The sequence below is a fragment of the Muntiacus reevesi genome, chromosome 17, assembly GCF_963930625.1.
Source record: "Muntiacus reevesi chromosome 17, mMunRee1.1, whole genome shotgun sequence".
In the NCBI taxonomy this organism is placed as follows: domain Eukaryota; kingdom Metazoa; phylum Chordata; class Mammalia; order Artiodactyla; family Cervidae; genus Muntiacus; species Muntiacus reevesi.
In genome coordinates this window covers 23,592,066-23,617,887 of record NC_089265.1, presented here as the reverse complement: position 1 = coordinate 23,617,887, position 25,822 = coordinate 23,592,066, and the positions used below count along the sequence as shown (strand labels likewise).

General features: G+C 36.0%; 1 protein-coding gene across 2 annotated transcripts in view; it reads left to right on the top strand.

Moving 5' to 3' along the window:
• The window catches only part of DENND4C (DENN domain containing 4C), a 109,114-nt gene that overhangs the window by 15,137 nt on the left and 68,155 nt on the right, over window positions 1–25,822 (top strand). For both annotated transcript variants that reach the window (XM_065908257.1, XM_065908256.1), the window contains exons 2-9: window positions 14,470–14,791; window positions 15,916–16,168; window positions 17,151–17,220; window positions 19,130–19,299; window positions 21,987–22,225; window positions 23,125–23,191; window positions 24,272–24,330; window positions 25,214–25,358. In XM_065908257.1, the coding sequence (XP_065764329.1) occupies window positions 14,487–14,791; window positions 15,916–16,168; window positions 17,151–17,220; window positions 19,130–19,299; window positions 21,987–22,225; window positions 23,125–23,191; window positions 24,272–24,330; window positions 25,214–25,358 (1,308 nt within the window). In that variant the 5' untranslated portion in view covers window positions 14,470–14,486. The remainder of the gene's footprint in view (window positions 1–14,469; window positions 14,792–15,915; window positions 16,169–17,150; window positions 17,221–19,129; window positions 19,300–21,986; window positions 22,226–23,124; window positions 23,192–24,271; window positions 24,331–25,213; window positions 25,359–25,822) is intronic.

The following is a 25,822-nucleotide window of genomic DNA, read 5'->3' as shown; positions in this document are numbered from 1 at the left end:
CAACCTAGGACTTTTAATTTTGTGAATTTCATTCTCTTCCCTTCTTCATCATCAAAAGAGGATAATACTAGTTACACCTTGTTGGGTTTTTAGGAGTATGAAATGAGATAATGCATGTAAAATATTTAGAGTATCGCTCATGCTTTTATTTATTTTGAGAATAATAGAAGACGACTGACTTCATTTGGAGTTCTTGAATCTGCAGATTGCAAGTTTCTTTTTAGGTTGCTTCAACTACCCATTTCCTTGATCACACCCAAGATTATTGGTTCTCAGTTCTGACTGTATATTATGGTTAACTGGGCCTCTTAAAATTTTTTGATGGGAGGATGCAACTCTTAGAAATTCTCATTTCCTTGGTCTGATTTTCTTTTTAAAAGTATTCCAGCAGACTCCAGTGTATAGATAGAATAGAGAACCATTGCCCTAGACTTTATCATCATGATGTATAACTTAAAATATTTTCAGCCCCTAATTCTGACTTTTGTCTCTCTTTTGCTAGCTTGTACTTTAATACCCTGTTTTGATATTTCTTTGGAGAAGGAAATGGCAACCCACTCCAGTATTCTTGCCTGGAAGATCCCATGGATAGAGGAGCCTGGCGGACTACAGTCCATGGGGTCGCAAAGAGTTGGACACGACTGAGCGACTTCACTTTGATGTTTCTTGGATTCTATCCAGAACACCAGGCCGTTGTTCACACCACTTTTTCACTGTCCTCATCCCCCTGATACAGTAACTTCTTTCCTTACCCAATTACATTGATTCATTGAAAAAATTAAAAAGTTAATGCCTACTAATGTTCTGTACTATTTTGTGAGGTCAAGTTACCATCTCTTGTTTCTTGCTTCCTTCACTGTAATTAGGGTAAAACTTCAGCACCGATAAAACACAGTCCTTTGCAAACTTTGTGTTCCCTTAAACCTGAGCAGTAGAGTGTGACTAGAGAAAACAAACAACAATGTTGACTGTCTCTCTTTAAACTTATGGCCATAAATGCCATCAGCATTACGTAGTCATTTGCGCTTCTGCTTTGATTACTAAACAGAGCACTTAATCTCTTTTCTTCCTTTACTTTTCTCTCTCTCTCTCTACTGCATCCTCCATCTGTGCTGCATCTCCTCACCTAATAAGGATTTGGCTCCTGCCATTATCTTTTGTCTCCCCTGCATCATCCTTCTTTCCTTCTGAATCATATTTCCTAGCATAAGAACATGCTGTAACACCTCAAATCTCTATCTGTCACATATACACACACCCCTTTTTGTTTCATTTATAGCAAAATTTGTTGAAAAGACTTGCTTGTATTGTCTCTTTTCTTTCTTTGCATTTTGTCTCCAACGTGCTTGAGGCTGACTCTTCATCTTCATCTGCTGAACCCGCTCTGGTCAGTGTTCTCAGTCTTAAAGCCACTCTACCTCTCATCAGCATTTGACACGATTGATGAGTCCCTGTGTTTGGAATAATCTCACTTATTTTCTGGATGCCATATCATCCTGACTCTTTCCTGATTTATGGCAGTTCCTTCTCCATCAGTTGGGTTTTCTAGCTTCTCTTCCCTTACCTCAAAGTTGGAATGCCCTAGGCTTAGGGCCTTAGACCTTTTGTACATCAGTATAGATATCTTACTTAATACTGTGATTGTTAGTATCATCAGTTCGCTGCTGATTGTAGCCTTGATATTTTTATCAAACTCCACACTGTGTTGGACTGCCTTATTTGTATGTTTTAGTAGGCATCTGAAACTTAACCTGTCTGATACAGACTTTGGGTTCATTTACTCAAACTCACTCTTTTTCGGACTCTCGGTGTCGGGCATCAACCATCCACCCGCTCAGTTAGGCCGCACGCTGGCTGTCCTTCGTTTCTGTGTTTTGCCTCTTACCTCCAATTCATCAGTAGCAGTTTTATCTTTAACCTGTATCTCAAATCCTGCCATCTTTTATCACCCCCTCCGTAATATGTCATTATTATCTCTTCCTGGATGGCTGAAGATGCCTTCTAACTGCTTTCCCTGCTTCTGCTCTGTTCTCCCTCTGTGTACAGCAGCTGCTGTAATTTTTTGAAAGACATAAATAATAGCACATCACCCTCATCTGGAGGCTGCTAGTCACTTCCCAGCACACTTAGAGTAAAATCTAAAGACCTTACCTAACTTGAAAGATGCTGTATGATTTCCCCCTTCACTGACCTCATCTTTCAGTACTCCCTAAGTTCCAGAGCTGTTCCTCAAAGATCAAGGAATTGACCTGCCCTCAGGCTTTTATTTTTTATTTCTTTTTCCTTGCAGTGTTTTCTATCATCATATGATTTACTCTTTCCTATTACTTCAACCTCTGCTCAGATTTTACTTCCTTACTTCTTCAAAGAGATCTTCCTTGATTGGACTATAAAAAGCATCAATATAAGCACTTCGTATAAATACTTCAATATAATTTTCTTATTCTGCTTTATTTTTTATTCATAGCATGTTTGCTTTCTGAAATTATTTATAAGTCTATACTTGTTTATGGAATATTTCCCAACTGTAATGTAAACTCCATAAAGATATGGCCTTTTGTATTTTCATTGCTTTAATTCCCCTCATTTAGAACAAGGAGTGAGATTCAGTCATAGGTTGTTAATGTACCAGCAATGATTGTTTGGCAAACATAAAAGCTCCTTCCCGTTAGCCACACAACTGTAAAATAATTATGAATAATCTTAACAAACAATCTGGAGGACATGGAGAAAATCATGAGACTTTACTTACAGGCTATTAACAGCAACAAAGACCTGAATAAAAGGGAAAGCCATACCATACTCACTTGACTGGAGAACTTAATGTAAGGATGCTTGTTTTCCTTAAATCTGAGTTTTAGACCTGTTCCTAACAAAGATCTCTACTTTCTTCCTCCCCAAATTTGAGAAGCTTGGATGAATAAACCTGGATTTTTTTTTTTTTTTCACTTTTCCAATGAGTATTTACTCTTAGTTAAGTCATGATTCAGGATCCCAGGGTGCGGATCACCCCAGGTGCCCCTTGATTGCCCTGAGAAGGATGGAGGACAGAAGAGGTGAGGAGGAGCCAGTTCAGATCTTCCCAGGAAATATGCCTTCTGCCTGGCGATCGTCCCAGGCTGATAGCCAGGATATAGGATAGAGGGACTTGTACACACACCGATATCATTCACACATGGGGACGTCACCCCCTTTAGCAGGCATTGCCTTCTCACAGCTGTGGAAGTCCAGTTTTGCCAGCAGTTCCTGGTTTGGTTCTGGTTGGAGAAGCGGCTGTTAAAAGAAGCAGGCTGGTAGTTTTTTTATTTTTATTTTGATTTTTTTCTGCCATAGTGCTGGCTCCTAAAGATACCCCTGAAGCCACTATGTGATCCTCACCAAAGACGCCAGTCAAGTTTTTAAAATAGAAAAATTTTTTAAAAAGGTGAAGAGGGAGTTTATCTACCAGATCAAAAAACTTCCAGGACTATTACAGTTAACTGTGGGTGGTACTAGCTTGGAAGTTGGCTAATGAAACAAAGTAGAAGTTAGATTTTTTTTTTTAAGATTATATGGAATTTTAGTATATATGATTTTAGTATTTAATGTGGATAGAAGTGAGAGAAGAATGTAAGTTAACCTTTTCATTATAAGTAGATGACATGATTATAAATGCTGTGGAGCATTTGTAAAACTGTGATACCCTGTAGATATATTTGAGGTGTGTGGAGCTCTTACAGTTTGGGATCTAATTAACTATGCCTTTGGGTCATCTTCTGTTTCATAAACTATTTCCCTCACTCCTTGACAGCTTTAATTTTTTGATCTGATAGTGTGTTTACCTCTCTTCCTTTTAATTTGTTATTATTTTCACTGTGTATTTAGTAATCAAATGCACTGAATAGAATTTTTTCATAAGCTGTCGTTAAATAGACTGTGAATGAGACTGAAATGCATTAAGCATGTATGTTTTGCTGCTTTGTGATACCTATTGCTGTTCTTTTTTAAAATTTATATATTTGGTTGTTTTGAGTTTTGGTTGCAGTGCACAGGCTCAGTTGCCCTGTGGCATGTGGAATTTTCCCGGACCAGGGATTGAACCCATGTCTGCTGCATTGGCAGGAGAATTCTTAACCACTGGACCACCAGGGAAATTTGTATCTATCTTTTTGAATCAGTGCTTTTGTTTTCTTCCAGTAAATACCTAGGAGTAGAATTGTTGGATTGTTATGATAGTTTTATTTTTAATTTTTTGCAGAAAGTCCATATAGTTTTCCATACAGTTTTCCATTAAATAGCTGGTCTTTTTGTCTTCTTGATTGTTTCCTTTACTGTGCAAAAGCTTTTGAGTTTGATGCAGTCCCAATTGTTTATTTTGTTCCCTTGCCTGAGGAGATATATCCAAAAAAATATTACCAAGACTGTTGTTAAATAGTGTACTGCCTATATTTTATTCTAGAAGTTTTGTGGTTTCAGGTTTTATATTTAAGTCTTTAATCCATTTCTAACTTATTTTTGTGCATGATGTGAGAAAGTAGTTCAGTTTGTTTCTTTTGCATGTAACTTTCTAGTTTCCCAGTGCCATTTGTTGAAGAGGCTGTGTTTTCTCTACTGTATATTCTTGACTCCTTTGTCATAGATTAATTGCCCATAAAAATAGATTAGTTTTGGCACACTTTATTCTATTTCATTGATCTGTGTTTGTGCCAGTGCCATGCTGTTTTGATCACTGTAGCTTTATAGTATAGTTTGAAATCCGCTCATGTGGTACCTTCAGCTTTGTCTTCCTTTCTCAAGATTATTTTGGCTTCCTTTCTCAAGATTTGGGTTTTTTTGTGTTTCCATACAAATTTTAGAATTATTTGTTCTAGTTCTGTGAAATATGCCATCAATATTTTGATAGAGACTAGCATGAATCCCTAGATTGCCTTGGATAGTACATTAGTTCGTCTAGTCCATGAGCACGGTATATCTTTCCATCTGTTTTGTCTTCAGTTTCTTTCATCAGTTTTGCAAATACAGATCTTCCACTTCCTTAGTTGGATTTATTCCTAGATACTTGTTTTTGATGCAACTGTAAATATGTTCTTAATTTATCTTTATGATCATTCATTGTTAGTGTATAGAAATGCAGCATTTTCTGTATATTCATTTTGTATTCTGCAATTTTGCCGAATTCAGTGATGAGTTCTCATTGCTTTTTTATTTGGCTGTGCTGGTTCTTTGTTGCTTTGCAGATTTCTCTCTAGTGGGGTCTACTCTTCCTTGCATTGTGTGGGCTTCTTATTGCAGGGGCTTCTCTTGTTGCAGAGCACGGATTCTAGGGCACTTGGGCTTCAGTAGTTGCTGCATGTGGGCTCAGTAGTTGTCATTCCTGGATTCTAGACCACAGGCTTAATAGTTGTGGCACGTGAGTTTAGTTGTCCCATGGCATGTGGGATATCTCTGGACCAGGGATTGAACCCATGACTCTTGCATTGGCTGGTGAGTTCTTTACCACTGAGCAACCAGGGAAGTGCCTCCCCCCACCCCACCCCATCCCTTTGTTTTTTTCTCTTTTAGCCACACTGTGTGGCTTGTGGGATCTTAGTTCCCCAACCAAGAAAACTATTGAACCCATGTCCTCAGCCATGAAAGGGTGGAGTTCTAACCACTGGACCACCAGGGAATTCCCTCAGGATTTTCTATGTATGGTATCATGTCTTCTGCACACAGTGAGTTTTATTTCTTCCTTTCCAAATTTGATTCCCCTTCTGTTTCTTTGATTTGCTATGGCTGGAACTTTCAGTACTATGTTTAATAAAAGTGGTGAGAGGTGGGTATCCTTGTCTTTTTCCTGATCTTAGAGGAAATGCTTTCAGCTTTTCACTATTGAGTATGATTTGTTAATGTGGTGTATTATGTTGATTGATTTGTGTATCTTGAACCATCCTTGCATCCCAGGAATAAATCCCACTTGATTATGATGTATGATCTGTTTAATGTATTGTTGAATTTGGTTTGCTAATATTTTGTTGAGGATTTTTACATCTGTATTTATCAGTGATATTGGCTGGCCTGTATTTGTGTGTGTGTGTGTGTGTGTGTGTGTGTGTGATACTCTCTGGTTTTGGTGTGGGGTGATTCTGGCCTTGTAGAATGATTTTGGAAGTGCTTGTTCTTCTGCAGTTCTTTGGAATAGTTTTGAGAAGGTTAGGTGTTTTTCTTCTCTAAATGTTTGGTAGAATTTATGTGTGAAATTATCTGGCCCTGGACTTTGGTTTGTTGGGAGGTTTTGTGTTTTTTTTTTTAATTACTGATTAAGTTTTATTACTGGTATCTTTTTATATTTACTGTTTCTTTCTGATATATCTTTAGAGAGTGTACATTTCTAGGAATTTGTTCATTTCTTCTAGGTTGTCCATTCTATTGTCATATGTTTGTTCATAGTAATCTCTTATAATAATTTGTATTTCTGTGATGTGGGTTGTAACCTCTTCGTTTCATTTTCTATATTATTTATTTGGGCCCTTTTTTTTCATGATGTGTCTGGCTAAATGTTTATCAGTTCTGGTTATCTTTTCAAAGAATCAGTTCTTAGTTTCACTGATCTATTCTTTTTTTTTTTTTTTTTGCCTCTTTTATTTCTGCTGTGATCTTTGTGATTTCTTTTCTTCTACTAACTTTGGGTTTGGTTGCTCTTCTTTTTCTCATTCCTTTATTTATTTATTTTTTTCCCCCTCATTCCTTTAGCTATAAGTTTAGGTTATTTATTTGAGATTTTTCTTGTTTTCTGAGGTAGGTTTGTATCACTATAAGCTTCCTTCTTAGAACTGCTTTTCCTACATTATCGTAGATTTTTGATTGCTATATTTTAATTTCTTCTTTTTGACATCATATTTTATGTTTTTTTGTTTTCTGTATCCCTTAACTACTTACTGCAGATGTAAATGATTTTACTACATTGGTCTTTTAATCTTCCTTTGTAAGTGGTTGATTTACTATTTTTTATTTGCCTTTATCAATGAGATTTTTCCTTTTGTACCATTTATTTTTCTAGTTGTAACCTTTTATTTTCCACATGAGAGAAGTCTCTTTAACATTTCTTCTAAAAATACTGGGTCTTGAGCCCTTGGTGAAAGTACCTGGGTCCTGAGGCAGATAGGGTGGGTGTCTTTAGCCGGCTGGGCCACAGATTGGTAGGGCCTGGGTAGCCGCACGGCTTGAGGTGTCCCAGGACTGGCGCTGACTGGGACAGGTCAGTGAGCTGGGACAGGTCCCAGTGCTAATAAGTTAGAAGACTCCAAAATGACATTGGCCAGCCCCAGTGTGTTCATGGTGTATGAGCTCCCAAAATGGTTGCTGCCAGCATCTGTGTCCACAGGGTAAGCTCCAGTTGCCTTCTGCTGTTCAAGAGATTCTCCAAGATTAGTAGGTAGGTCTAACCCAGGTTTCTTTCAAATTACTGCTTATGCTCTGGCTCTCAGTGTGTGAGATTTTGAGTGTGCCCTTTTAAAAGGTGAGTCTTTATTTCCTAGAGTCCTTTGACTCTCCTGAAAGTAAGCCCCAGTGGCCCTCACAGCCAAACGTTGTAGGCGCTTATCTTCCTGGTTGCAGTCTGGGGTAGGGAGCCTGGTGTGGGGCACCCTGGGGAGTTCCTTCTGCGTTTGTAATTGTCCTGTTTGTGGCTCCCGCCTGGAGGTGTGGTTCTCTGCCATATCCTGTCTCTGCCCCTCTGGTTTGTTTCAGTGTCACTTTGTGTTTTCAGTTGTAGAACATCTTTTCTGCTAGTTTTCAGGTCTTACCAGTGTTTCTCTGTAAATAGTTGTAACTTTGGTGTGCCCTTGGGAGGAGGTGGGGTCCCTTGGTGGCTCAGCTGGTACAGAATACATCTGCAATGTGGAGACCAGGGTTCGATCCCTGGGTTGGCAAGATCCCTTGGAGATGGGAACAGCTACCCACTCCAGTATTTTGGCCTGGAGAATTCCATGGACTGTATATCCATGGGGTCATAGTAAAGAGTCGGACATGACTCTGCAACTTTTACTTTCACTTCACTTGGGAAGAGGTAAGCTCAAGGTCTTTCTATTCTGCCATCTTGACCACTTTTTTATCCAGTCGTTTTAGCATCCATTTGGTGATTCTTACTTGAATCTGAATACTGTGATGCTTGTAAAATGGCTTTTAATAATTTTTTATGTGTTTATTATGTTATATTCTGTTTTAAAGAGTCTTCCTTTGCTTCTTTCACTTTTATTCATTTATTTTATAATATCAGCAGTGTGAACTCAAGGCCTAAAAAAAAGTCAGTGTTTTATTAGTCCATTACTGTCACTCATTTTGATGCTAAACTTGTTCCCAGATTGGTCAGTGGGAGACTCTTCAAGCAGTTTCAGTCCCCTTTTGATAGAACCCCCTGTTAGTCTTTGAGCAGTGCTTTTTCCCCCCCTTGTATAAAATATTCTAGGTGTATCCTGTGTTATTTTTTTATAACAATTTTTAAAAATTGTTTTTTTGATATACAATTTGATATACACTTAGGTTCATTGGCTGACATAAATTTCATGGTGAAGTTGGGTATTTAACCAGGTCAGTACTTTAAAATGAAATTTAGAAATTGTTCTTTTATAGATATTTAATCTTTAGAGTGAATATAGCCTGCTTATGCATTTTATTTGTATGGTATTTAAGGATTTTTAATGAGTGGCTAATGTTAAAACTTGGTGATTTAAATAAAAATTTGTATTATTCCAGTGCTCAACTCTGTGTTGTCAGGGTAGAGTTGGAAAGGAACTATCCGGGCTCTCTACAGCCCGGGCAGTCACACTTGGCGTGGGAGGTAGATGACACATGGTTTGGTCACAAGAGCTCTGCCCTGGAATATTGGAGGTGTGTGGTGGGGAGCGGGGGTGGGATCTGGATTATTTCTGCTTTCTCTTGAAAATACAAGAAGGAAGTTCTGATTTTACCAAATCCGTTTGGCAGTAGTTGGATGAATTTGACCAGTAGTGGCTGCCTGTGTTCTCTCTCTAGTTCTGACAGCTCATATCTTCTATGACTCCTTTAAAGCGTTTGTGTTTTCAGCCTGTCTTTATATCCCTTCTTCCTTACAAAACTGTCAGTTGCAGGTGCAACAGTGGGGAATTACACTGTTTTGTTTTCTTAAAAAGAAGCAGAGTTTATCTGAAATGAGTTACTTTTTTGATTTTCTAATTCCATGAATCAGCCAGCATAACTGATGTTGATAATACTTTTTATGTGGAATCACTAAGGCCTTAATTGTAGAAGATAACTTTGATAATGCATTACTTTCATTGTGGTTTAAACAATGTTCATTTTTTGAACACAGATATTTTTGAAACTTTAAAAAATCTTTTGATTTCAGTGACAGGAATTTTGTAAATTACATTTAGTCTTGTAAATTGAAGTTAATAATATTTTGTTGATATTAAGAGTATTTATTTATTAAAATATATGCCATTCTAAATAGTAAGGTGAAAAGAAATTGATTCTGAAAGGGTATCTTGACTATAATTGGAAAATGAAGTCTAATTATTTAACTGTATATCTAAGTTTTAATAAATATTTTAATACTTTTCAAAAGTTTTTGTTAATACAGACTAATTTTTACCGGAGATAAAGCATTTCATAATGATAAAGGAGTCAGTTCATCAAAAGGACATAGTAATTCTAGATAGTTATATCTGCAGAGCTTTAAACTACATGAAGCAAAACCTGCTAGAACTAAAAGGAGAGACATCAACAGATGTATAATTATAGTCAGATTTCAATAACACTCTGTTAATAATTAAACAAGTGGGCAGAAAATTAGCAAGGATATATAGATTTGAATAATACTAATAACCTTCTTGGCCTCTCTCCAGCAAAAATAGAACATACATTCCACTAAAATGTACATTGTATTTATCAGAGACTATATTCTTAGCTGTAAAACTAATCTCAATAAAGATAAAAAGACTATAAGTCATATGTAGTATATCCTCCAAGCATAGTATATTTAAGTTAGAAATCGGTAACCGAAAGATTCTTGGAAAATTTCCAGGTACAAAATTTGGAAACTGAAAAACATACTGTATGTAGCCCATTGGTTAAAGGAAATAATTTAAGAAAGAGAAATTTTAAAATATGTTGAACTGAGTAAGAAAAAGACATAACTGAGTTCATGAGATGCCACAAAGACGATAATGGAGAGGAACATTTTAGCTCTGAATTCGTACATTAGAAAAGAAAGATCTCAGTGACTTCAACTCTGACCTTAAGAAACTAGAAATAGAGCAAATTAAATTCTACATAAATAGAGGAAAGAAAGTTATAAAGTTCAAAATAGAAGCCAATGAAATAGACAAGCAAGAAAGAGAAAAACCAGTGAAACTGAAAGCTGGTTCTTAGAGAAGATCAATAAAATTGACAGCTTTCTAGCCAGACTGATCAGGATAAAAAGAAGGCACAGACTTGATTGATATCATAAATGAGAAATGTGATATCACTACATATTCTACAGATACTAAAAGAATAAGGGGATATTATGAAAAACTTTATACAAGTAAATTACACAACTTAGATGAAATGGACAAATTCCTGGCCATATGCCCTCTCCCACTTCTCCATTTATTCATTTATTTTAATTTTTGGCTGCTTTGGGTCTTGCTTGCGGCCTGATGCTCCGCTGTCCCGCGGCTTGTGGGATCTTAGTTCCTGGACCAGGAATTGAACCTGCGTCCCTTGCATTGGAAGGCAAATTCTTAACTACTGGACCACTGGGAATTCCCCCCAATTCTTACATTAAAATGTCACCCCCAATGTGATGGTATATGGAAGTAGGGCTTTGGGAGGTGTTTTGGTCTTGTGGATGCAACCCTCATCAGTGGTTTTAGTGTCTTTCTCAAAGAGACTCCAGGAAGACCCTTTGCTCCTTTCCACCCTGAGAGGTTACAGTGAAAAGACAGCCTTCTGTGACCTAGGAAGCCAGCCATTACTAGACACTGAATCTGCCAGTGCCTTGATCTTGAATTTCCCAGCTTCAAGAAATAAATTTTTTGTTGTTTGTAAATCACCCAACCTATGATATTCTGGTATAGCAACCTGAATGGACTAAGACTGATACAAACTCTGAAACTACAGAATATGAAAGTTTACTCAAGAAGAAATAGGTAACCTGAATTGCCCTACATGTTAAAAAAAATGGATTTATAGTTTACGATATACTCTCAAAGTAAACTCTAGACCTGGATGATGGAAAAAATTAACAGCAATTCTATAAAAATTCTTGAAAACTGAAGGAGAAAGTTTTCCCAAGTCATTCTGTGAGACTATCACATTCAGTTCAGTTCAGTTCAGTCACTCAGTCGTGTCCGACTCTTTGCGACCCCGTGGACTTCAGCATGCCAGGCCTCCCTGTCTATCACCAACTCGGGAGTTTACCCAAACTCATGTCCATTGAATCAGTGATGCCATCCAACCATCCCATCCTCTGTTGTCCCCTTCTCCTCCTGCCCTCTGGAGAAGGCAATGGCACCCCACTCCAGTACTCTTGCCTGGGAAATTCCATGGATGGAGGAGCCTGGTAGGCTACAGTCCATGGGGTCGTGAAGAGTCGCGCTCGACTGAGCGACTTCACTTTCACTTTTCACTTTCATGCGCTGGAGAAGGAAATGACAAGCCAGTCCAGTATTCTTGCCTGGAAAATCCCAGAGACGGGAGCCTGGTGGGCTGCCGTCTATGGTGTCACACAGAGTCGGACACAACTGACGTGACTTAGCAGCAGCAGCCTCCTGCCCTCAATCTTTCCCAGCTTCAGAGTCTTTTGAAATGAGTCAGCTTTTCGCATCAGGTGGCCAAAATATTGGAGTTTCAGCTTCAACATCAGTACTATCACATTATCTTGATATCAAAATCAGTTAAAGATAGTATAAGGGGGGAAAAAAAAGAACTATATCCCTCATTAACATATGTAAAATTTCAAACAAAATTTTAGCAAGTAGAATCCAATAATATATGGATGGAGAATAAGCACATGAAAAGGTTGTCGACATCACCAGTTATTCAATTCAGTTCAGTCACTCAGTCGTGTCCGACTCTTTGCGACCCCATGAATCGCAGCACGCCAGGCTTCCCTGTCCATCACCAACTCCCGGAGTTTACTCAAACTCATGTCCATCGAGTTGCTGATGCTATCCAGCCATCTCATCCTCTGTCGTTCCCTTCTCCTCCTGCCCCCAATCCCTCCCAGCATCAGGGTCTTTTCCAGTGAGTCAACTCTTCGCATGAGGTGGCCAAAGTATTGGAGTTTCAACTTCAGCATCAGTCCTTCCAATGAACACCCAGGACTGATCTCCCTTAGGATGGACTGGTTGGATCTGCTTGTGGTCCAAGGGACTCTCAAGAGTCTTCTCCAACACCACAGTTCAAAAGCATCAATTCTTTGGTGCTCATCTTTCTTCACATTCCAACTCTCACATCCATACATGACCACTGGAAAAACCATAGCCTTGACTAGACAGACCTTTGTTGGCAAAGTAATGTCTCTGCTTTTTAATATGCAGTTTAGGTTGGTCATAACTTTCCTTCCAAGGAGTAAGTGTCTTAATTTAATGGCTGCAGTCACTGTCTGCAGTAATTTTGAAGCCCCAAAAAATAAAGTCTGACAGTTTCCACTGTGCAAATTACATCTATAGTTAAGTATCACTATAGGCATAATAGAATGTAGTCTAAATTAAAAAGACTGACCTTCTAAAGTGTTGGAAAGAATGTGGAACGACTGGAACTCTCAAATACTGTTGATAGGAATATAAAATAATATAATCATTCTAGAAAACTTTTTGGCAGTTTTTTAGAATTGCATATACCTACTAGGTGATCCATTCATTCCATCTTAGAATTTGACTAAGATAAATGAAAGTGTATGTCTGTTAGGCTTGTACATGGATATTCATGTAAGCTTTCTTTATATAAATAATAGCTCCAAGCTGAAAATAGCCCATATGTTTATTAATGTAGGTGAATGGATAATCATCTTGTGGTATATTCAGACATGGAATTGTTGTTAATTGTTTAGTCGGTAAGCCGTGTCTGACACTTTTCGACCCCACAGACTGTAGCCTGCCAGGGGAATACTGCTCAGCAATAAAAAGGAATGAACTGTTGATATAAATAGTAACATGGATGAATCTCACAATGATTACATAAATGAGTGAAAGAATCCAGACCAAAAAAGAATACACTGTGTGGTTTGATGTATATCAATTCTAGAATCTATAATGACACAAAGAAGGTCACTTATTGCCTGGGGAGGGAGGGATGATGAAGGGGTACAAGAGTATTTTGGATGTCAATGAATGTATTCTCTATCTTGATTTGTGATATGGTTTCATGGGTGTATACCTTTGTGAAAACTTACCAAATTGTACACTTTAAATATGTATATTTTATTATATGTAAATTATACCTTAATAAAGTTTTTTTAAGAAACACATAAAATCCATAGAAATATTTAAGATCTCAGAAGCTTAACTTTATTTTTAGTGTTGCTGAGTTTAAAAATAATAGAAATCTTGACTCAGCATTCATGTTCTCTAGATTTCTACCATATATTACCTAAGTGTCTTTTAATATGTGTTTTATATAATTTTGTCTTCTTTGGTTATTTTTTTTATGCTGTATCTGGTATTTATATATGAAATAGTTAATGACCCCTAAACACACTTAGTTTTGACCCTTAAGCACTCTTAGTTTACCCAGTGTTTACTCAGTTTTTTAACTGTACGGGCATATTCCTGTTTGAATTAAGAAACTGGTTTAATTATTTTTATTGCCTTTTGTTGTTGTTTAGTTGCTAAGTCCTGTCCAACTCTTTGTGACTCTCATGGCCCTGTCCATGAGATTTCCCAGGCAAAAACACTGGAGTGGGTTGCCATTTCCTTTTCCATGGAATCTTCCCCACGCAGGGATTGAACCTGTGTCTCTTGCATTGCAGGAGGGTTCTTTACCACTGAGCCACCAGGGGCACCCAGTTATATTTATTACTAGTATCTTTATTTTTTTCCTGTTAGACCTTGAATAATTCACGATGAACTCAATTCATTTGTTTAAATGTAAAGTTTAGCTCTAAGAATTCTGTAACTTAAAAGAGAATGACTTTTTAAAAATAGTACGCATTTTGTTCATGTGTGTATGTATGCATTTTGCTGAAAGGAAAGCACCATGGCCCTCTTCCGATAGTTTGATTATCCTTAACAGGGCCTTAGGCATATGATAGAATCATAGTTGTCTTACAGATGAATTCGTGCTGTAAACTTCTACTTTGTAGGAGGTAAAAATTGATTAAATGCTATCGTAACAAGCTTCTTCTACAGAATGACAACAGTTTGTAAATCCAACTGGGAAGTATGCTGGTTAATTATTGTTAACTCAGGATTATTTTAATTTAGTGAATTAGGGTAAGGCATTTCATTTAATCAATGTATTTTCTCTCTCTCTCTCTCTCTCTCCCAGGAAATCTAGTAGCAGCCATGATAGAGAACAAAGGGCCCAGAGTGGTGGACTACTTCGTTGTGGCAGGTCTCACTGATACATCTACTCTTCTGGATCAAGAAATAAATCGGTTAGATACTAAGTCAACTGGGCCTAAAGCTCCAATTACAGACATTGCAGTTATTAACAAATCATCTGGGGAAACAGTACCTGAAGGTTACACCTGTGTTGAAGTCACTCCATCCGGTCTCCAGGCAAACTTGAACTATGGAAGTCTGAAAAGCCCAGAACTGTTTCTCTGTTACAAGAGAGGAAGAGAGAAACCACCCCTTACTGACATTGGGTATGGTGACTTTCTTTTGCTGTAGTGAAATTTATTTAAGGTGCACAGGAATAGAAATTTTAAAATCCTTGATGGTTCTATTATTTGTTACTTGAAGATCAAGTGTACTAAGATAGTACGTACTTCTGTCCATCCTTACTGAATTTCTCTGCATTGTACTGAGTCATTAGATTATTTCCTTTCAAAAGAATATTGAAATGAAGGCATTAGAGCCTGAAATGTGATTTCATTTTTGTTTGTACTTAGCAGGTAAGTTTACTAAATATAAAAGAACAAAAAGCTATAGTGAAAGTATATTTTTAAGGAGCTAGTTAGGTTATGTGATCAGGGTTTGTGAAGCCCTGAACTCATTTAAGAAGAGCAGGCAGCAGCAGCTAGGATTTAGATCATAATTGTGTTGACCCTGTAGATATGTTTGCAGAAAGTTGATATCTAACCAATACTAAGTCATCTTTTCCATGACCATGAGATAACGTTTTATTTTTTGTTGTTGTTGATTATCGCTGAGTCACGTCCAATTCTTTGTGAGCCCACGGACTGTAGCCTGCTAGGCTTCTCTGTCCCTGGTGTTTCCCAGTAATACTAGAGTGGGTTGCCATTTCCTACTCCAGGGGATCATCCAGACCCAGGGATTGAACCTGCGTTTCCTGCATTGCAGGCTCTGTACTGCTGAGCCATCAGGGAAAGCTCTTTTTATTTATTAACTCATGTGTAATTTCTTTAAACAGTGTTTTATGGTTTCAGTCGAGGAATTTTTAAAGGGAAAATTTTGAGGAGAATTTTGAAAGTAAGTTTTGTGAAAACATCTGAATATTAGATAAAACTTCTAAGAATTGACCTGAGGATGGTTGGAGTATTGCCTGTCTTTTGTTTCATGTTTCTTATAATAAGCAATTAAAAAAAAATTGTTTGATCCTATTTACACTTCTGAAATTGTGTTCTGTTAAAAAATAGTAGTTAAGAGATTTATAATTCCCAAAGTAATAATTTTAGTGTTGGTTTGTAATTAAGTTTTGGGAAACAACAGGGGAGACCAAAAAAAAAATGTATTTTGTTATCAAGGAGAAAAAACTAGTGTTAACCTGACATAAGTTTGTCAATTTTTTTTCTTCTCTTGCATACAGAGTTTTATATGATGGGAAAGAAAGGCTTATTCCAGGATGTGAAGTGATCCAAGCCACACCCTATGGCCGCTGTGCCAATGTCAACAATAGTTCAACTACTTCACAAAGAATCTTTATCACTTATCGAAGGGCTCCTTTAATTCGGCCCCAGAATTCTTTGGCTGTAACTGACATCTGTGTTATTGTAACCAGTAAGGGAGAAACCCCTCCCCATACTTTCTGCAAAGTTGATAAAAACTTAAATTGTGGAATGGTAAGAATAAAGTTTCATTTCTGAAATTTCATATGAAAATTAAGAAAAAATTTTTGGGTTCCTCTTTATCATTTGGTTCATTATTTACTCTCAGTTTATATTGTCATGATTTAAAAAAAAAATTTAGCCTTCTGATTTTCATGGTTCATTGTAACTTAAAAAATCCTTAGCTATCTGATGTTTTAGAATAATTTCATCCAGAAAATAGATACCTAAAGTAAGGGATTTTTTTTTTTCCCTTGGTATGTGCTAATACATCACATTAATGTACAGATTTTACTAGCTTTTGGGTTTCAGTGTTGTCTGCAAGGACAACTTCAGGGAGACTGGGTTGAGATACTGCATATATTTATTTAATTATCTTAGATATTGTAGTTTTCATCCTTATTTTAAAAGGATTGTAGTGAAAAAGAAAAATACAACATATGCATTGGATTTATAGTTTTTTATGACCCTAAAATTATGTTTGAGTTGTGTTTATGTTGAGTTATGTTTATTTTGAAAAATATTTTAAATCAGACTGAAAGCCTAAATGATATAGTCAGAGCTGACCGATGCACCCAAGGCTGTTTGTTAAGACCAGTTTGACTCTGGAGATAATGACTTCATAGCCTCTAGTGGCCCCAGTCTTCCCTAGTTTGGGTTCAGCATCCCCTCCATTTTGTGCTGTTTCTTTCAAATAGAGGCAGCCTCTGCATGATTACAGAGTTCTGAACTTTTTGAAACAAACCTCACATCAGTTTAATTTTTGTGGCAATGTTTTTTTATTACTCCTTTTCTTTTAGTGTTTTCTGTTTCATGCTTTGTTATATTGTATACTATATAGTCTGCTTGATAAACATGTTTTAAATAGACTTCCCTGAAGAAATAATCAAAATCTTTAGAAGACATTCGACAAAATCAATTGATTTTCACTCTTTTGTCTTTTTATTTATTTTTTTCTTTTCTTTTGTCTTTTTAAAACCTAATTTATATTTTACAGTGGGGTTCCAGTGTGTTTCTGTGTTATAAGAAGTCTGTGCCTGCTTCTAATGCTATAGCATATAAAGCTGGTAAGTAAATTTGGGGGAAAAAAAAGGTTTCTATTTCTATAGGAATTGTTACACACTAACATTTTGGTTAGAAGAGTCAGTGTTTGCTCCCTTATACAGTTTGTGGAACTGATCTATTCATAAATTGAGTTAATTATAACTTTAGCATGTAAAGACATTAAGTTTTCTTAAGTTCATACTACAGGATATATTAATATTACCCCTTACCAACAAAAATACACTATTAATTGAACAGAAAATTTTATTCCAAACAAGCATTTGTGGAATAAACATTCAAACTGTTAGTCTACTCTAATAGATTTAATAGTTGAGTGGAAAATGCGTACTCTCTGACCTTTTTATATTTTGACAATCAGAAAGGTGTCAAACTGCATCTTTGCTTCTTATATATCTCCTTCTCTTATCTCTGTGTGTCTGATTTGAAACCACATGTTACTTGCCATGAGAGGTGGACTTGCTTCCTTTTTCCCTTGTTGCAAAGAATCAGCTATATGGAAGAGAGGAGGGCCTGAGAACCTTTTCTGCCATGAAGTGTTTGAGAAATCTATCGTCACATTCTTACTGCACAGTAAAGTGTCAAGGGCTGTAAAGATTTAAGTGTGACCTCTTCATCCCACTGGTATGGTGGGATAAAAACTGAAAATACAGGTATGCTCCAGCTGTAAATAGAAGAGATACTGGAATACTTCTTGGTGAAAAGAAGCAGTGTCATTACTTTTTGTCATGCACAATTTTTGGAATAAGGTTTTACTTTAGGGAAGTCAGGCAGATCCATATATGAGAAATCTTACTTGTCCTCATAAATAGACATCCATATTAATGAATCAAACCATTTAATTTATAATATGAAAATAAAGGCAGCAACTGACAGTTATAAATTTCAGTATCACTTTAAAATGTAATACTGTTAATATTGCTGTGGTATGTTGATTATATGCGGTTTCCTTAAAAAAATTTTTTTTGAGATGTTAAGTGTCACTTAAACTTACAGAATTAACTTATAGAAACAAATTTTGTGAAACTGTTCAGGCATTTGATAAGACATACATATTAGAATAAAGAGTTTTGGAGACTGAATTTGGACTTAAAATTCAGCTACTGATTTTCAAATGTTTAATCTAGAAGTGTCTGTGTATTAGAGATTAGAGACGCCATGTAGCTGTTTTATTCTGAGGAGGCTTTGTTTGGCTTCTGAGAGTGCCCCCCTCCTCCTGCTTCCTTGATCTCTCATACTTTGTACTTAGTCACAAGAGTTTCTATCTCATTTACTTTTCATCTTGCATTCATTTTACACTGCTGCTCATTCAAAATAAGTTTAGGGGCTAAGATAATTTCTGCTGCCTTAGCTGTACTGTCCCTTCCCTGAGTTTATTATTTTTTTCTTTAATAGGAGGCTAACTGAAATAGTTGGTAAATTTCCCTGAATGTTTCTTGCATTCTCTAAGATGTTGGCAGTATGCAGGAGAAATAAATTAATGGTTCTGTTAAATAGAGTTTTAACTAGTATATTTAATACATTTTAGTGTTATAGTGAACTCTTAAGTCCATGAGTAAAAATAAATGTTAAATTTGTTATTCTCATTTCTGATATGGCAAGAGAAAAGTTGATCTTGAAATTTCACACATAAATATTTCACATATAAAATTTGCTATTAAAATGTCTTATTAGGATGTTTTACGTATTAATAACTATTTAAAAGTAACAGTTTAAAAAAAATTGTCACGTTGCCTGGTAGTGCAGTGGTTAGGACTCTGCACTTGCACTGCTGTGGGCCTGGGTTGACTCCCTGACCCGGGAACTGAGATCCCACAAGTTGTGCAGTGCAGCCAAAGAATGAAAAATAAAAAGAATAAATAAAATAAGGAATCAATGGATAAATAAATTTTCATTATCTTCTTTCTCCAAAAGGTTTAATTTTTAGATACCCGGAAGAGGACTATGAGTCATTTCCACTCTCAGAATGTGTCCCTCTCTTCTGCCTTCCGATGGGAGCTACTATTGAATGTTGGGATCCCCAAAGCAAATACCCACTACCAGTTTTCTCAACTTTTGTTCTCACAGCTTCTTCTGCTGAAAAGGTATGTTTTCCTTTTATTAAACCAGTTTTGCCCATGTTTTTAATCCACAGACTGTTTAATATGAGATGTCTTATTGAATGTTAGGATCCTATTCAGACATAATACATTTTTTATTTAAATTTTGTACTATAATGCCCAAAGTGAGAAGTCAACATGAAAATTGGAATCAGGATACTGATACCACTGGAGTGTTCTTAGGAGCAAATATAAAGTCTCTGGAGAGATACAGCCAACACCCAGGACTCAAGATGAGTTTCTAGTAAAAGATAGAAGACATAGGTACCATAGGAAGAATCAATAAGACACAGACCTAGATTATACCTTTAAGATATTGAAATGATAGAATGATAATACCAAAGATATTGTAAATTGAATATATAGTCGAAATATTTAAGACCTAAGAGAGAAGCTCAACACATCAAAGAAAGAATATGATATTTTGAAAACTGAATAGACAGGTTGGAAAAAGAAGTGTCTAGAAATGAAAAATATGCTCCTTAAAACTAAAAATTTAATCAGTGGCCTAAACAGCAGGTAAGTCATGCATGAAGGAAGAATTAATGAAGTGGAAAATAAGTTACCTCGAATGTGGCACAGGAAAACATAAAAGGAATTTAAAAATGTAGAGAACACAATCAAAAAGACCAATAAATACTTAATAATCCAGAAGGAGAGATTAGAAAGAGTACAGGCAGCATTTTAAGAGCTAATGGTTGGTTGAAAGTTTTCCAGGGTTGATGAGAAATTGAGTTTTCAGGTTAAAGATGTACTCTGAATCTTAAGGAGAAAAAAAGAAAACATATATATAGAACCACTTATTTCATGTTATAATAAAACCATGGAATACCAAAGACAGAAAACATCCAGAAAGGAAAGACATAGCACTAGCCATGAAAGAAAAGGTGAATAATAGGACGTTATTGAAGTTAAGGACACCTGTTCATTCAAAGGTACCATTAAGACGGTGAAAAAGGAAAAAAAAAAAGGTGGAAAAGGAGAAAGTAATGTGATACAGTATGTGTTCCACAAGGGTCTTGTATTCAGAATATTTAAACAACCTCTACGTTGTCAACAGGATAAGAGATAACTCTGTGGCCCAAGAGTTATACACCTGAGCGTATCCCAGGAGAAATGAATGTATGTATTCTCCAAAGCACATGTGCATTTGTAGGTTCCAAAAACTCAAAACATGTATAAACAGTAATAATGACAAAGAATAATCATTTAAAATAAAAAAGAAATGGCAAAAAAATTAGGAAATAAAAAGTAAATAAAGCTACAGATCTAGTGGAAATTTAAAAATTGAAACCTTTCATAGAATATTTGATAGAATACTCAGTTTTATTGAAAAGTGTAACTGACAGAAGCTGACTTTTGTGAAGCAAACAAAAATGCTTCTGTGTCCATGAGCAGCCTTCATGTTTTCAACCACTGTGAGATGATTAACTAAGGTTAAGTGTCCAGCACAGTGTCTGGAATATGGTAAAATTCTCAGTGAATGAAGGCCAATACTGTATTGACTGGATTGCTTACAAGTAAGCTAACTCTCTAGTTTAATAGTTATTTATAGTTTCTCACTTTGAAAGCAGTAATTATAAATGAATTTTTAAAAATCTTCAAACACTTGAGTTACCGAATATACCTTGACTAGGAGAGAACAAGAGAGCCTCTTTGAGATGCTTTTGTTATATTGCTTGTTAAAAACCCTTGAGATGACTTTGAAATAATTGTATCCCGAGAGTGTTGTTTGTAAATTCAAGGGTAAATATAATATAATTCACACAGACATACATATGACATATGTACACATGTATATACATACACACACACATATATAGCATTAGAAGATTTATAAAAGTGTCATTTATCTGTTTTCAGTTATAAGACTTATAAAAGTATCACTTGTCCATTTTCAGAACTTTCTCGTCACTTGAAACAGAAGCTGCTTCTAATCCTCCCGTATGTCCCTCTCTTCTACTCTCTGTCTCTACCAGTTTGTCTATTCTAGGTAGTGTATATAAACGGAATCATATAATATTTGTTTTCCTATGTCTGGCTTGTTTCACTTAGCATAATGTTGTCAAGATTTGTCTGTGTTGCAGTATTTTGATTCCTTGTTAGGGGTGAATAATACATGAGTATATGACTGTATGTGAGTGTGTATACAGTCAGCCCGCTGTATCCGTAGATGCCAAACCTGTGGATCTGGAGGGCTGATTGTACTACTCGTGCATTTTGTATAAGGAACTTGAGCATTCATGGATCTTGGTATCCGCGGGGGGTCCTGGAATCAACCACCCTTGAATACTGAAGGACGGCTGTACCACATTTTGTGTATCTGTTCATTTGTTGGTGGACGTTTGGGTGGTTTCCATTTTTTTGGTTATTGTGAATAATGCTGCTATGAACATTGGTGTACAAATATTTGTTTCAGTCCCTGCTTTCGATTGTTTTGGGTATGTACATAGGTGAATCATATGGTAATTGTTTAACTTTTGGAGGAGCTGCCAACTGTTTTCCACCATAGCTGCAACCATTTTATATTTCCATCAGCGGTGCTTGAGATTTTTTTTTTTTCGTTTTATCTGTCATATGTACTCTAAGAAAATAGTTCTTTTGGAATAGAGGAGAGAAATTAAGTTTTAAAAAACACTCAAATTTTATCATGAAATTCTTTTACTCTGTAGGTATATGGAGCTGCAATCCAGTTTTATGAGCCTTATTCTCGAGAACTTCTAACAGAAAAACAGCTTATGCAGCTGGGCCTGTTGACACCTGTGGAGAGGAAAATGATCTCTAAATCCATCAATTCGAACAAATGCATTTGTTTACTCTCGCACTGGCCTTTTTTTGAAGCTTTTAGAAAATTTCTCATGTTTATCTACAAACTTTCTGTGTCTGGACCACATCCTCTTCCCATTGAGAAGTATGTATAATGATTTGAAGGGTGTCTGATGGAAAAATTGGATGTATATATGTACATTTCATTGTTTACTTAACTTTAAGCATAAAGAGTTGGAAGGAGAATCACAGTCATCCTACTTTTTACTTGCTCGCTTCTTTACAGAATCCATGACTTCAAATTTAGAACTAAGGAGTGGTGGTGAGAATGATCACATAAAAATGTGAGAATTCTTTTTGAGAATTCAGCTAAGGAAGAAACATACACGTTGCATTGTGTGTGTTCTTCATGCTTATTCTCAAATAACCAAGAGAAAAATAGCTGTTGATGCACACATACCCCAACCAATCCAAATGATCATTTCAAGTTAAAACATTTCTAAACTGATGTAGAAATTAAGGGTGAGGTAATTGAAACTTCCCTGGTGGCTCAGATGGTAAAAGCGTCTGCCTACAATGTGGGAGACCCAGGTTTGATCCCTGGGTTGGGCAGATTCCCTGGAGAAGGAAATGGCAACCCACTCCAGTATTCTTACCGGGAAAATCCCATGGACAGAGAAGCCTGGTAGGCTACAATCCGTGGGGTCGAAAAGAGTTGGACAGGACTGAGTGACTTCACTTTTACTTTCTTTGATACTAAAGTAAGGTTTTGATTTTAGTGTTGACTGACCTCTACATGTTTTCCCTTCAATTTGTAATTCTCTTTGTCATGGAAATGTTTTGAGAACCAGAAAAATAGATGTGGAGTCACTGTCTTTTTAAAATCACGTCTTTCTGACTTCTAATGGCACATTGACTTTTGTTTATTAAGTTTTAGGTAAGTGGCTTTGTCAAATCCGGGATGATCAATTATATTTAAGATCTGTTAAAATCCATGAAGTATTTTAGAAAAGTAATTGTCTTTATTTCAAAATTTTTTTCTAGGCACATTTCACATTTTATGCAAAACATCCCTTTTCCTTCACCTCAAAGACCAAGAATCCTGGTACAGGTAATCAAAAAAGAGTATGTTTGAGGGGAGAGCGGCATATGTTCATTCCAGTCATTGCAGTGTGGACTCTATGGCCCTTTGGGTTTGAGGTGGAGCAAGATGCATCCATTATGTCCTTGAATTCTTATATTTTGTATCTTTAGCGAATACTCTTTTGTACTATTTTTTTGAATTTAGGGTATACAGAATTGGAATAATTATAATACTTGTTCATGACATCATCATTGGTCCATTTGTGGCCTAAATTTATGTAGCTGATTTTAATAACATAAAACCCAGAATTATGTTGAGGGCAAGTTTTTAATATCAGAGTGACTTAATAAATATTAAATGTGAAATCAGTTATGGTTGGAGGGCATAAGTAAAGTTGTCTGTAATAGTGCTCTTCAAACTGTCAAACTATCTTTATTAAAGGACCAGTTTCTTTTTATTTCCAGTTGATGGCAGACCTATATAAGCATATAGCTTATAACATAAGCAGTCAGTGTAGACATGAACAGGTCTATACCCTGTCCAAAGACATGAGTTCACTGATAATGTAATTGGATATGAGAGCAATGTCAAATTGCCATAGAAGTTTCTAAATCACTTTCTCTCTATATACTATTTCTTCCTAGATCGATAACAGTTTATAGACTGGCACTTTGAGTAGAGGCAAGCTATTTAAACATTTTTTCTAAGATAGTTACCAACCTTATATAGGATAGTCAGGTATTGTTAATCTTGAATGTATTTTATTTTGTTTATTTATTTAGAATGTATTTTAGTTCAGCAAGTATTAATATATATTAAGTAGTTGCCAAATACAGAGTAAACATATGTAAGGCTTTTAAAAAGCAGTTACTTTTTTTAAACAGGTGTATTTTAATTGACTAACTGAATCAAAATTCATTTAATTTAATCATTTAATTATAAAGAACTATATACTTCTAAGTAAATACAGCTATTGTTTTATATTTTAGTACATGGTTCCAAAACTGTATCAGTCTGCATATTAAATAGTTTTCAATTTTACCCTTGATATAAATATTTAGGTTTCAAATTTGGCTTCATTAATTTATCTTTTTTTTTTCTTTTAAGCTGTCAGTTCACGATGCATTAATATTATCACAACCAGTTTCTACACCTTTACCACTAAGGTAATTAATGGTACATAAAATAATACATTTATTCACTTGGATCAGAATGCTTTAATATATTTTAAGAGTTAGTATGATAGAGCTGTGCTATTTTTACAAATGGAGAATAACCTTAATGTTTCAAAGTTTGATAGCTGGTTGGATGGTAGGGGTCATTCACCATTTTAAAAATGAAACATTTAAAGAGAGTTGCAAGATCGGATGTAGGGAGTATCTCCTTCTTCCTCTCATCTCCCCTCCCCATATCCAGTTTATTACTAAATATTTCAGGTGAACTGCCTTTACCTCCTAAAATGCCTTGCATCTCTTAGCTTCTCTTCGTTTGCGTTGCTGGTGCAGGCTCTGCACGGCCTTCACCTGAACTGTTCCGTTATGAACCTCTTAACTGGCACCCTTTTGCTCTTGTCTTCCAGTTTTTTATTCACACTGCAGTGTGCCTTTTTGAGGATGCTAATATAAAATTGTTGGAGAATGCAAATATTTTTATTTGGGGCATAATCTCTTACTGTGTTCACCTCTTCCTTTCCTGTGCTTTAGTCACAATATGTTTATTTCAATTCCTTGAACATGGCAGATGGTTTTTCTTGCCTCAGGAACTTTGCAAATGTTGTCTCCCCACCAGCCTCTACCTTCTTTCTTTTGAGCTCAGCTCAAACGGCTGTTCTTTAGGGACATCTTTCCTGATAAATTCCCCCTTTGTTTCCGAAGGATGAGTTTGAATCATTCTGTCACACCATCTCGTTAACTTTGCTAGTTAGCAGTGATGACTAAATCAAGACTTGAGGTTAATATTATATTCTCAATTTATTAATATTCAGAAAATAATAAGCAAAGCTTAACACCTTTTGGTGAAATAGTTGATAATCTTTCTCTCCTTTTCTAGTGGAGCGAACTTCAGCACCTTGTTAATGAACCTGGGTCCTGAGAATTGTGCAACGCTGCTGCTCTTCGTTTTACTCGAGAGTAAGATTCTGCTGCATTCTCTGAGGCCAGCTGTGTTGACTGGGGTAGCTGAAGCTGTTGTAGCTGTAAGTATAGAATTTTCTTTTTAGTACAGAATTCTTGAGAGAATTTTTACTCTGAAGGGAAATTTCCTTCAGTGAAAGCAACTTTGAAATTACCCCTAAATGTTTAGCATAAATGTAATAGAGTGGCAAAGAGATAATATAAAGAAAAAAAGTAATTTGTATTGAGAGAAAATTTCAGTTTCTAATTTTTCATATCTTGGAGTTCTTCAGAGAAATTATATGATTACATAAAAATAGAACTTGTGAATGAAGTTTACTGTGTTAAATGAGAAGCTCTAGTCAATTTCAGCTGCCCTAAAATTGTGGGCATGACTTTCTCCCAATTTGAACCTTTAATCATTGTGGGCCAGTAACATACAGGAAAATCTAGGTGATTGTAAAATTGAACAATGTACAAATGCTTTGCTATTGTGAAAAGCATAAATAAAAATTCAAGTCCCCTCCTGTTTTAAAACCTCTTGATG